The following is a 13,766-nucleotide window of genomic DNA, read 5'->3' on the forward strand; positions in this document are numbered from 1 at the left end:
TGAGGCTGAGATAGACTGATTTTTAATCAGTAAGAGAATCAAGGATAACAAGGATAAGGCGGGAAAGTGGAGTTGGAGATCATCATATCAGATCAATCATGATCTCATTGAATGGCGGAGCGGACTCAATGGGCCACGTGGCCTACTTCTGCTCCTATGTCTTACAATGTAATATATTCTAGATTTCCCATGGTTGGCCAGCACAATCACTCACTTCTACTCCATTTTACTGAGCTCCAGATGCTTTTATTTCTGTTATGAAAATTGAATGGGTGGATTACAAGGCAAGCATAGGTTCCCTTCAGTGCAACGGATGATTCCATTCAGAACCCAACCATTTTATTTTTCCTCCCTTATAACTTTTCCATTCCCTAATTTGTACACTAATTTTCCAAAACAGAGCAGACAGGCAATCTGATGCTCTTGGAGTAGGTATCAGAATGTCTACAATTGCCGAATAGGTCAACTGGCCCTCTTTGTTTCTCTTCCTCTGGGAAAGCTTTTGCTTGGTAGAATACAGGAGACCTGCATGAAACAGAGGTCAGACTAAGTGTCAAAGCAAGGGTCAAGAGCGAGATCCCTCCACTTGGTGAAGCCCACTCGCCCACTGACTGGCTGTCCCACATCAACTCACTTTGTTACAAATTCTAGAAAGGTTCTACTTACTAACAAAGGTCTCCTGTTCAAACTCACTCATTACGCTGCCTGTCCAGTGCTGAGGTGAGCTCGTACAGGAAGGTTCTGCAACACTGTCCCGCCTCATTGAGTTGTTCTGTCTTACTGTTGTAGGGTGTTCACGTTCAGTCACACCCCTCTGATGAATCTCCTGAGGCCGCCAGGCTGGGTTAGCACGTGTATCATCCCGACATGGAGATTTTAGCAAAGTCTCCCTTCGGCTTTGAAATCTGTGATCGGAGAAAAGTAAAAAGACTGAAAGTTAACCAGTTTTCGGAAGCTCTGCTGTCCTTTCAGCTTAACTGAGTGAATTAACAGTGTCAGTGGCTACTCTCTATTCTTAGTGAAAAAAATCTGGTGCTCTAAAGAATGTTATCAGAGTGAACAAGAATTACAAACTGCTATTGCCAAACTAATAGCACCAAGCACTTCCGTTTTTAAAAATTAATCCATGGGATGCCCGCATCCACATTTTCTCTGTGGAACACCCCCCCTCTCCATCAGCCAGATATCACACCTTATCACTTAACTATACAAAGGGCAGCATAGCATATGCGATGTACACATTTTGAGGAACATGGAATCATATCATAGAATCCATACAGTGCAGAAGGAGGCCATTCGGCCCATCGAGTCTGCACTGACCCATTGAAAGACCACCCTACCTAGACCCAATCCCCCACCTCAGCCCTGTAACCGCCACCCAACCTTTGGACTCTTAGGGGCAATTTAGAATGGCCAATCCATCTAACCTGCACATCATTGGATTGTGGGAGGAAACCAGAGCACCCGGAGGAAACCCACGGAGACACGGGGAGAAAGTGCAAACTCCACACAGGCAGTCACCATGCTGCCATGCCAGAAGAAGCTCACAACCAGTCCATTGAATGGGATTGGGCAGCAAGGTGGCACAGTGGTTAGCACTACTGCTTCACAGCACAAGGGACCCAGGTTCAATTCCAGCCATGGGTGATTGTGTGGAGTTTGCACGTTCTCCCCATGTCTGTGTGGGTTTACTCCGGGTGCTTCGGTTTCCTACCACAGTCCAAAGATGTGCAGGTTAGGTGGAATGGCCATGCTAAAATTGCCTCTTAGTTTTCAAAGAGGTGTAGGTTAGGTGGAGTTATGGGGATAAGGGGCGCGATTCTCCACTCCCACGCCGGTTGGGAGAATCGCTTGGGCCGCCGAAATTTCCGGGGACGCCGGTCCGACGCCCTCCCACGATTCTCCCAAGCGGCGGGAAAGGCCCGGTCGAGTTTCGCGGGCCGTAGGCCGGGAGAATCGCCGGAGATACCCAAAATGGCGATTCTCCGGCACACGCGCGATTCTGAGGCCCGGATGGGCCGAGCGGCCAGCCCAAAACGGCGGGTTCCCCCCGGCGCCGTCCACACCTGGTCGCTACAGTCGTGGGCGGTGCGTGAACGCTGGGGGGGCAGCCTGTGGGGGGGGCGAGGGGGGATCCTGCACCGGGCTTCACCTGCAATGTGGGGTGGCCCGCGATCGGTGCCCACCGATCGTCGGGCCGTCCTCTCTGAAGGAGGACCTCCTTCCTTCCGCGGCCCCGCAAGATCCGTCCCCCATCTTCTTGCGGGGCGGATTTGGACAGGATGGCAACCACGCATGCGCGGATGACGTCCGTTATGCGGTGCCGGCCACGTCATCTATTCGGCGCCCCTTTTACGTGGGCGACAAGGCCTGGCGCGGGTAGATGACGCGGCCCCGATACTGGCCCATTGTCAGGGCCTGAATCGGTCGGGACCGGGGCCGCTCCGCGCCGTCGTGAACCTCGACGGCGTTCACGACGGCGCGGCCACTTCGGCTTGGGGGTGGAGAATCCCGCCCATGGAGTGAATGGGCCTAAGTAGGGTGCTCTTTCAGAGGGTGGCTGAAGACTTGATGGCCCGAATGACCCCCTTCTGCACTGTAGTAATTCTACGGTTCTAAGTAAATGTCGACCTGATGTTCTTATCACCAAATTGTGGTTTGGCCAGCTTTACTGTGCTTGTGCTCCAAGTACTTTGAGGATTCATAAGTTGCATCCAAATTCAACGACACAAAAATCTCTGGGCTGGATTGCTGACGTCTGCCATTAGTTGGTTACTCAGTACAATCACGGTGAGCGGCTGCTTTCCAAACGGTGATCCACACTTGAACCTAACACGCCGGTTCAGAAGGCCCAAGTAAATTCCCATCCTCTATCTCTCTCTCTTTCCACACAGATGCTGCTTGCTGTGCTGAGTATTTCCAACACACACATTGCCCTTTCTCTTTCCTTTCAGCTGCAAAGTCTGTCAGCTTTCTCACATACCCTGTAAAGAGATGGTTCTGTTCCAAAAATTGAATGGCTGGATTACAAGGCAAACAGAGGTTCCCATTGACCTCCGTCGGTGCCTCCACTCCGGGTCCCACTTCCCCAGCCTTATTCAAATCTTCACTCTTTTGGGAGTTTAAAGTTGGGCCTGGCTTAATAACTTAAATCCATAAAGCCGAGAGCCAAGCTGGATTTGCTTTCTCAGCGTGCATTCCAGTCACAAAACGCTTGGTCCTCCGTCGCCTCAGCCCTGGGTCTCAGCTGGTTGCCTTTGGCTCGGTTTGGAGAGCGAGCCCGTAGCCAGAGCTTTCTGGCCTGCTTGTCCTTTTCAGCTCGTCAGATTATCTCGTACAAATTTTGCTCATTGGTTCAGCTGTTTGGAAACAGGGCTGAGAATTTGAAAACCGAGACATCGTTTGGACCAGGCGTCAGTGGAGGTCAGCAAAAACAGGGGTGAGGGAGAATTGGACTCAGTGTGAGTTAGGACAAAGGCAGAGTTTTAGAGGACCTTAACTTGTTTTATTTCTTCATGGGACTGTGCCTGGCCTGCATTTGTTGCCCATCCACACTTTCCCCATAGAAGGTGGCGGTGAGTTGTCTTGTTGAGCCACTGTAGCCCCAATCTGGTGTAGGTACACCCATAGGGCTGTTAGGAAGAGAGTTCCTGATTTTTGACCAATATTACGATCCCAGACCAGACCCCAACAGTGGCTGGGATACTGGACCGAAACCCCAATATTTTATTTTAATTTTGTAGGACTGTGAGGAAAGGAGATTTCCCTCCATAAGTGATTGCACAATGAAATAAGGATATGGGGCGGGATTCTCCGACCCTCTGCCGGGCCGGAGAATTGACGGGGGGGACGGCGTGAATCCCGCCCCGCCACCCCGTCGTTGGCTGCTGAATTCTCCGGCGCTGTTTTTTTGGCAGGGGCGGGAGTCGCGTCGCGCTGGTCGGGGGCCATTGGCAGCGCCCCCCCGGCGATTCTCCACTCCGCGATGGGCTGAGCGGCCGCCCGTTTTCGGCTAGTCCCGCCGACGTAAATTACACAAGGTTCTAAGGTTCTTATCGGCAGGACCTGGCTCTGCGGGCGGCCTGTGGAGTCCTCGCGTGTGTGTGTGTGGGGGGGGGGGGGGGGGCGCGGGAGGGATCTGGCCCCCAGGTGGCCTGGCCCGCGATCGGGGCCCACCGATCTGCGGGCGGGCCTGTGCCGTGGGGACACTCTTTCCCTCCGCGCCGGCTGCTGTAAAGCTCCGCCATGACCGGTGCGGAGAAGAACCCCACTGCGTATGCGCAGAAATCACACCAGCGGCTCTGGGAACACGCTGGCGCTCCTGTGCATGCGCCAACTTGCACCGGCCGGCGGAGGCCCTTTGGCGCCGGTTGGCGCGGCGCCAATCACTCCAGCGCCGGCCTAGCCCCCGAAGGTGCGGAGGATTCCGCACCTTCTGGGCGGCCTGACGCCGGAGTGGTTCACCCCACTCTTTGGCGCCGGTACGGCCTGCCCGCCGGATACCGGAGAATCCCGCCCATGGTATTTTAAAACAAACTTTGTTACTTAAACAGTATTAAAATCTTTAACATCACACCCAAATTACCTCTTAAATAATAGTACTCAATACAGTGAATACAATACCTTTACTTGCTATCTTTATTTCCACTTAAACAAGAAAATAAACCATCTCAGCTCTCAATCCACCTTAAATATCAATTACACAGAGTAATATTTGCTTTACAGAGTTATCTTTTGAGAAAGATATCTCTTGACACTGCTTTACAGAACAGGTCTGACTCTGGTCTGAACCCCTGCAGAAGCTCTGGCTGAATGTCTTCAAAAGCTGTTTCAACTGGCTTGTTTCATCTTGTCCTCAGACAAGTCTGCATTGCTTTAAATAGGTAATCTCTTTTAACTAATTTACAGTGAAAACAAACTGCCTTGCTTGGTCTCATAGATTATCATTGAATTTACAGTGCAGAGGGAGGCCATTCGGCCCATCGAGTCTGCACCGGCTCTTGGAAAGAGCACCCTACCCAAGGTCAACACCTCCACCCTATCCTCATAACCCAGAAACCCCACCCAACACTAAGGGCAATTTTGGACATTAAGGGCAATTTATCATGGCCAATCCACCTAACCTGCACATCTTTGGACTGTGGGAGGAAACCGGAGCACCCGAGGAAACCCGCGCACACACGGGGAGGATGTGCAGACTCCGCACAGACAGTGACCCAAGCCGGAATCGAACCTGGGACCCTGAAGCTGTGAAGCAATTGTGCTATCCACAATGCTACCGTGCTGTCTCAGCTTAGCCAGATCAGAACTCAACTGAAAATGCTTTCTCAAAAAGCCTGATGTCCTAGTTCCAGCCAGCAATGACATCATCTCACCAAGCTGAATTCTAATGAACTCTCAGGGAATCCCCTTCATCAAAACAAAAATGCATTAGCCCAAGCTATTTATGATGGTTAATTGCACCTCTGGCTCCAAAACGTTTGTTGTCTTTCAAGCCAAGAGTCTTTTTAAAAACATGACATCATCATTCAGATACACCATAACCAAGGCTTTTGACCCTCACATCACCAAATACATATAATACAATATATCTGAAATTTCTACATTCATCACATCTAGCAACAGTGAAGTATCGGGGATACAGTTCCAAGTCAGGATGGTATATGGATTGGAGGGGAACTTGCATATCATGGTGCTTGCATAGGTCTGCTGCCTTTGTCCTTCGAGGTAGTAGAGGTCATGGGTTTGTTAGGTGCTGTTGAAGGTAGCTTGGCAAGTTACTGAAGCGCGTCTTGTAGATGGTGTACACTGTTGCCCATCAAGCAGGCTTCTTTCTCCTTGTTTGATGTTGAACTTGTGTGTTATTAGAGCTGCACTCCACCAGGCAAGTGGAGGGCATTCCATCACACTCCAGTCAGAAGGCAAATTACTTGCCACAGAATTCCCAGTCTCTGATCAACTCTTGTATTGATATGGCTAGTCCAGTTCAGTCAATGGTAACTCCGAGGATGTTGATAGTGGGGGACTCAGCGATGTTAATGCTGTTGAATGTCAAGGGGATAATCATGCTGGAGATGGTCATTGCCTAGCAATGGAGGGGAGATTGTAAAAGTGCAGCTAGTGGTGCATTAGAATAGTCAAGTCTGGAGGTCACAAAGGCCTTGCTCAAGTATTTCAGGAGTGGATGATTTGAGGCAGAAGGGGAGTTGAATGATGTTATGGAAATGCAAACAGGCGGTCTTTGTGATGGTGCCGATATGTGGTTCGAAGCTTATATTGAGGTCAGATATGACATAAAGGTTGTGAGCAGTCTGATTCAGCTGGAGACAGTTAGCACCAGAGAGGGAATGAAGTCAAGGATTCGGAAATGGAGTTTGCAGTGGCGATCGAAAAAAATGACTTCAGTGGTCCCAACAATTATATTAAATTACCATATTATAACGTATATTCATTTATTCGTATGGGTTAAAGATAACAGACCTGAAAGAGTTTGACATCTACACGGGACATGAGAGAAAGCATTCTGCACAGCAATTGAAGCATTTACTTTGGTACCTGCTCTGAGTGGGTTGGTGCTCTGGAGTTTGAATTGCTGGTGTAAGCCTGCTACTTTCAGACCCCACAAACCCGCTGTCTGTCTCTGGGGAAACAATGCGTTCCTGAAAAAGCACAACACACCTGTCAGTTAGGCAAATGTCCTTCATGGATGAAAACATTCCCTGCAGAAAGAACAATAAAAGCTGCCCTGATGTTGACTTAGAGCGAGGAAAAGAAGATCGAGGAACTCTCCTACCCAGTCATTGGCACCCTGACAGAGAGTGGGTTTCCTGCATTCAGGAATCTAGGAACAAGAGTTTCCCCCTTGCCATCTTTGAATATTCCTTCCTTCAGTATTGAAAGCGAAGGATTTTGAAAAAAGGTTTAAAGTTACCAACTATTTTAAATTGAACGATTATAAAGTTACACAGTTCTTATTAAGCACGTCCGCACATGCATGCATACACACACGCACTTTCTGATTGAGAGATTGTTATCCTCCATGCTTAATTATCCCCTTCTTTTGCACAGTCTTTTGAATCCGAGTTTGCTTTGGTAAATGCCCCAATATATTTTTGCCACATCATAGATGTTATAGATAAATAAACTGTTGCTATCCGCGATCTGATGGAGGTGATCACTTTAGTTCTGTTTCTCTCTGCACACAGATGCTGACAGATCTGCTGGGTATTGCCAGCATTTCTCTTTTTCTTTTGTTACAATATCACTTTCTCCCTCTCTGAGTTAGCTGTTACATAGAATTAAGTGGGATTCGCAGCAGAGAAACAGGCCATTCAATTCAGCTAGTGCATGCTTTGATGATATGCATAAAGCAAGTTTGTACATGTTATGCACAACATCCAACCACTAGGTGGCAGTGTGAACCTACCACATGACCCTGTGGCTGGGGAGTTGGGAGTAGGTCGTGCTGGAGAATAGATGTATTTTGCAGTAGCTCTACAATAATCGAATAGTGTTAGCAGTTTATGATTGTGTTTATCCTGGTTGTCTTATCAAGCAGTTGTTCCATAATAAATTATCTAAACTAGATGTTCTGTAGTTCATCACTCACTTTGGCCAGTCTACAGAACATGGCAAATGCCAGCTTTTGTGCTCCACTTAAGCCTCCTTCTATCACCCCTCTTCTAATCATATTGTAATAACCCTCACGAGACCCAACTGATCTCCCCATGGGGCTCATGGAATACAAGCTCCCCTGCTCAGGGGTGGAGGCCTAGCAGCTGGGTCTTGGGAACCATGTTTAAAAGCTGTCCCGGATCGGGGTCGGCATGATCGGTAGTCCTGGCTGGGGCTTCTGTGCTGGATGCCGCGTTGTGCCCTTTTCTTTTGTTTGCCGAAATAAACCATCATGGTATAACCTTCCAGGGAACTCCTGAAGATATTATATCAATCAGAGTAAATCTCTATCCCTTTTCATGGCAACCGTGCTCCCTCTGCTTTGCCATGGTATCAAAGGGCCAACTGAAGAATGTGACGGTGCTGCAAAGCCATCTTGAGGGGCTGTTGTACAGCTCGGGGTGGGGGCGACGGGGCTTGACGAACAAAGCCTCTCCTTTGAGAATACCTCAACTTTGCCACCCCTGACTGGCGTCTGAAGAAAATTCTCATTCATAGAATTTACAGTGCAGAAGGAGGCCATTCGGCCCATCGAGTCTGCACCGGCTCTTGGAAAGAACACCCTACCCAAGGTCCACACCTCCACCCTATCCCCATAACCCAGTAACCCCACCCATTCACCAGTTTCCAACCCGCATTTTCACCAATGGGATCACTCATGCGCGGGTTGGATCACTTTTTCTTTCACAAAAGGGATTGCGTGACTGTTAAATAATTGCCGCCGTTCCACATAAACCACTGCAACTGAGCCAGTTTAAAATAATTACGTCGGAGAGAGAGAGAGCTCATTAAGCTTTTGTGATGGCCGTTGTTCCTGCACATTTGCACTAAAGGCTCAGTGTGTTCTATCGTGCTTCATATCTTTAGCAGGCTCTAATGCGGCATCAGGCGTTAGGTTGTCAGTATGAATTAATGTTGGCCACATATAATAGAATCAGAGGAAAGAGGTTACAGTCTTGCAGCACGTCTGCTGCCATCTGGTGTGGCTCGATGAAATTACAGGAGTTCTCAGGAAATGGGGAACAACTGGGATCTTTGTGGATGGGATTAGTATTAAAGTGTTAAACGAAAGGATCCAACCAATTCTGAGCCTCCACCTTGGAGTGTTCCAGGCTTTAATATAATATTACTTACATAGCTTCCTCCCACAAGTCCCAAAAGACGTGGTGTTAGGTGATTTGGACATTTTGAATTCTCCCTCCGTGTACCCGAACAGGCAGTGTGACACTAATAATAAAGATTATAATTTGAAATCACCCACTGTAGTATTTAGATTGTCTTATTTTTGAATCAAGCAAACTGCCTCATAATGTTGGTTTAAGTCTGTCAATATTTAACTAGAATTATAAAAATGTTTAATGGCTGGTTTATATTTCTAGCTAGCTGGCATTTGAATTTCTAAATATTGGGAGACAGCATAAACATATTCCATTACCGAGGTAATAGCGAGAGATAGTTAAATTGAAGCATTGCCCCTCTTCAGTTAATAGCCAGTCAGTGTTTGTTTTAAAGCATATATAATTTACAATGTCAATGAGTCACCGATAAATATTTATCCCCAATGATTAAAATCTGCTGCACTGCAGCATTTGGATTGTGATTTTTGAGGGTGATGCAGGGTCGGAATGGTCCCAGTGTCAATCGGCAAATTAAAAGACCAAAGTGTCAGAGAACTAAATGACATAAAAAGGGTGGTGTATGGCTTGGATGATAACCCATGAGTGTGTGCTATTATTCAAAATACCTTTTTGGGGTCATATGGACTTGAAACGTTAACTCTGCTTCTCGGAGGGCAGCACGGTGTGAGCAAGGGTGTCTCATGACGCTGAGGTCCCAGGTTCAATTCCGGCTCTGGGTCACTGTCCGTGTGGAGTTTGCACATTCTCCCCGTGTTTGCGTGGGTTTCACCCCCACAACCCAAAGATGTGCAGGGTAGGTGGATTGGCCATGCTAAGTTGACCCTCAATTGGAAAAAATGAATTGGGTACTCTAAATTTATTTTTCAAACCTCTGCTTCTCCGTGCACAGATGCTGCCAGACCTGCTGAGTTTATCCAGCACTCTCTGTTTTTGGATTACCGTCCTGACATGACTGCGTCACAGGTAAAGAAAATGTGAGAAGGTTATGGCCAATTCTCACATTTGACTCCATTTCGATGCCTGAGCTGTCAGTCAGTGCTCTCCCGGTCATCGAAGGTGATGCTGTTTGCACTGCAGAGCTCCCAAAAAACTAATATTTAACATGGACTGCTGGAAGTTAATATGGTCATTGTGTATCAAACAGCCACACTTAATGACAGTATTGTAGATGCAGGCCTGGGAATAGGTTTTGTATGTGCCATAAGTTCTTACAACTTCATTGGCGTTAAGTTTATTTATGGTATTATAACTGAAGCTCGAGCCTAACTGGGGTTAGTTAGATTGCAAACTACTTTCTGGTTGCTTCTAATTAAAGCCCAGCTCCATCCCTAGGTTGTCCAGAGGACCAAGTCCGGCTAGGTTTTAAACACCAACTGAAAGAAACTTTTGCTGCCAATGTACTCCTCCAGTCCAGAAATGCAAAGTTCGGAAACACTAATTGCCCAGAAAGTTATTTGAGTGGGCCCAAGCAAATCCTGGCTTCGCTACTCCACTCCGTCCACTGAAACAAATTGTGAAGGCATGGGCTCACTTGATTTAGGGACAGAATCCAGAAAATGGTGGGTGATGGGAGTGAATGCTGTGACTGTGTAGTGCAGGTGGGAATGGCATTGTGGGAGGAATATCGCGGGGGGAGTGCCAAAATAGCTTTCACACCAGTGGGACTTCCCCATTCGATGCCCTCTGCTCCCCCACCCCCCCTCCCCCATGGTTGAATGGGGTTCCCGTCACAAAAGTGTTACAAGTAGGCTTACATTAACACTGCAATGATGTTACTGTGAAAATCCCCTAGTCGCCTCACTCTGGCGCCTGTTCGGGTGCACAGGGGGAGAAATTAGAATGTCCAATTCACCAAACAAGCACGTCTTTTGGGACTTGTGGGAGGAAACTGGAGCGCCCGGAGGAAACCCACGCAGACACGGGGAGAATGTGCAGACTCTGCACAGACAGTGACACAAGCTGGGAATCAAACCCTTGTCCCTCATACATTAACACACACTTAGCAGGGCTCCCTGCTGTATCATCCCCTTATGTAGGGATATCTTTTTTTTTTAATAATATTTTATTGAAAATTTTTGGTCAACCAACACAGTACATTGTGCATCCTTTACACAACATTGTAACAATACAGATAATAATGACCTTTTTTATTTAAACAAAAACAACAACAAATAAATAAATATTAAATAACAAAAAATAAAAACTAGCCCTAATTGGCAACTGCCTTGTCTCAGGCCACCCCCCCCCCCCCCCCCCCGCCACCCCCCCCCCCCCCAAAGTCCTGGGCCGCTGCTGCTGCCTTCTTTGTTTTCCCCCATCTATCTTTCCGCAAGATATTCGACGAACGGTTGCCACCGCCTAGTAAACCCTTGAGCCGACCCCCTTAGGACGAACTTAATCCGCTCTAACTTTATGAACCCCGCCATATCATTTATCCAGGTCTCCACCTCCGGGGGCTTGGCTTCTTTCCACATTAGCAACATTCTGCGCCGGGCTACTAGGGACGCAAAGGCCAAAACATCGGCCTCTTTCGCCTCCTGCACTCCCGGCTCTTGTGCAACCCCAAATATAGCCAACCCCCAGCTTGGTTCGACCCGGACTTCTACTACTTTCGAAAGCACCTTTGTCACCCCCATCCAAAACCCCTGTAGTGCCGGGCATGACCAAAACATATGGGTATGATTCGCTGGGCTTCTCGAGCACCTCGCACACCTATCCTCCACCCCAAAAAATTTACTGAGCCGTGTTCCAGTCATATGTGCCCTGTGTAATACCTTAAACTGAATCAGGCTTAGCCTGGCGCACGAGGACGACGAGTTTACCCTGTTTAGGGCATCTGCCCACATCCCCTCCTCGATCTCCTCCCCTAGCTCTTCTTCCCATTTCCCTTTTAGTTTGTCCATCATAGTCTCCCCTTCGTCTCTCATTTCCCTATATATATCCGACACCTTACCGTCCCCCACCCATTTCTTTGAGATGACTCTGTCCTGCACCTCTTGTGTCGGGAGCTGCGGGAATTCCCTCACCTGTTGCCTCGCAAAAGCCCTCAATTGCATGTACCTGAATGCATTCCCTTGGGGCAACCCATATTTCTCGGTCAGCGCTCCCAGACTCGCAAACTTCCCATCCACAAATAGATCTTTCAATTGCGTTATACCTGCTCTTTGCCACATTCCATATCCCCCATCCATTCCCCCCGGGGCAAACCTATGGTTGTTTCTTATCGGGGACCCCCCCAGTGCTCCGGTCTTTCCCCTATGTCGTCTCCACTGTCCCCAAATCTTCAGTGTAGCTACCACCACCGGACTCGTGGTATAGTTCCTTGGTGAGAACGGCAATGGGGCTGTCACCATAGCCTGCAGGCTGGTCCCCCTACAGGACGCCCTCTCTAATCTCTTCCACGCCGCTCCTTCCTCCTCTCCCATCCACTTACTCACCATTGAAATATTAGCGGCCCAATAATACTCACTTAGGCTCGGTAGTGCCAGCCCCCCCCTATCCCTACTATGCTGTAAGAATCCCTTCCTCACTCTCGGAGTCTTCCCGGCCCAAACAAAACCCATGATACTCTTTTCTATCCTTTTGAAGAAAGCCTTCGTGATCACCACCGGGAGGCACTGAAACACAAAGAGGAATCTCGGGAGGACCACCATCTTAACCGCCTGCACCCTCCCTGCCATTGACAATGCTACCATATCCCATCTCTTGAAATCTTCCTCCATCTGTTCCACCAACCGCGTCAAATTTAGCCTGTGCAATGTGCCCCAATTCTTAGCTATCTGGATCCCCAGGTAACGAAAGTCTCTTGTTACCTTCCTCAACGGTAGGTCTTCTATTTCTCTACTCTGCTCCCCTGGATGCACCACAAACAGCTCACTCTTCCCCATGTTCAATTTATACCCTGAAAAATCCCCAAACTCCCCAAGTATCCGCATTATTTCTGGCATCCCCTCCGCTGGATCCGCCACATATAGTAGCAGATCATCCGCATATAAAGATACCCGGTGTTCTTCTCCTCCCCTAAGTATTCCCCTCCATCTCTTGGAACCTCTCAGCGCTATCGCCAGGGGCTCAATCGCCAGTGCAAACAGTAATGGGGACAGAGGACATCCCTGCCTTGTCCCTCTATGGAGCCGAAAATATGCCGATCCCCGTCCATTCGTGACCACACTCGCCACTGGGGCCCTATACAACAGCTGCACCCATCTAACATACCCCTCTCCGAACCCAAATCTCCTCAACACCTCCCACAGATAATCCCATTCCACTCTATCAAATGCTTTCTCGGCATCCATCGCCACTACTATCTCCGTTTCACCCTCTGGTGGGGCCATCATCATTACCCCTAACAACCTCCGTATGTTCGTGTTCAGCTGTCTCCCCTTCACAAACCCAGTTTGGTCCTCATGAACCACCCCCGGGACACATTCCTCTATTCTCATTGCCATTACCTTGGCCAGGACCTTGGCATCCACATTGAGGAGGGAAATTGGTCTGTAGGACCCGCATTGTAGCGGATCCTTTTCCTTCTTTAAAAGAAGCGATATCGTTGCTTCTGACATAGTCGGGGGCAGTTGTCCCCTTTCCTTTGCCTCGTTAAAGGTCCTCGTCAGTAGCGGGGCGAGCAAGTCCAAATATTTTCTGTAAAATTCAACTAGGAATCCGTCCGGTCCCGGGGCCTTTCCCGTCTGCATGTTCCTAATTCCTTTCACCACTTCTTCTACCGTAATCTGTGCTCCCAATCCCATCCTTTCCTGCTCTTCCACCTTGGGAATTTCCAGCCGATCAAAAAAATCCATCATTCTCTCCCTCCCATCCGGGGATTGAGCTTCATACAATTTTTTATAAAATGTCTTGAACACTTCATTCACTCTCTCCGCTCCCCGCTCCGTCTCTCCATCTTCGTCTCTCACCCCCCTATTTCCCTCGCTGCTCCCCTTTTCCTCAATTGGT

At 48.5% G+C, this 13,766-nt stretch overlaps 1 protein-coding gene across 7 annotated transcripts in view; it reads right to left on the minus strand.

The window, feature by feature from the left end:
* Positions 1 to 13,766, minus strand: part of akna (AT-hook transcription factor) — a 271,963-nt gene that overhangs the window by 49,995 nt on the left and 208,202 nt on the right. For 5 of the 7 annotated variants that reach the window (XM_072488305.1, XM_072488310.1, XM_072488303.1 and 2 more), the window contains 3 exons: positions 8,809 to 8,901; positions 6,556 to 6,659; positions 667 to 905 (listed from right to left, as the gene is read on the minus strand). In XM_072488305.1, coding sequence (XP_072344406.1) covers positions 667 to 905; positions 6,556 to 6,659; positions 8,809 to 8,901 — 436 coding nt within the window. The remainder of the gene's footprint in view (positions 1 to 666; positions 906 to 6,555; positions 6,660 to 8,808; positions 8,902 to 13,766) is intronic. The other 2 variants (XM_072488308.1, XM_072488309.1) reach the window with 2 other exon arrangements.

This window comes from Scyliorhinus torazame, chromosome 22 (assembly GCF_047496885.1).
Source record: "Scyliorhinus torazame isolate Kashiwa2021f chromosome 22, sScyTor2.1, whole genome shotgun sequence".
In the NCBI taxonomy this organism is placed as follows: domain Eukaryota; kingdom Metazoa; phylum Chordata; class Chondrichthyes; order Carcharhiniformes; family Scyliorhinidae; genus Scyliorhinus; species Scyliorhinus torazame.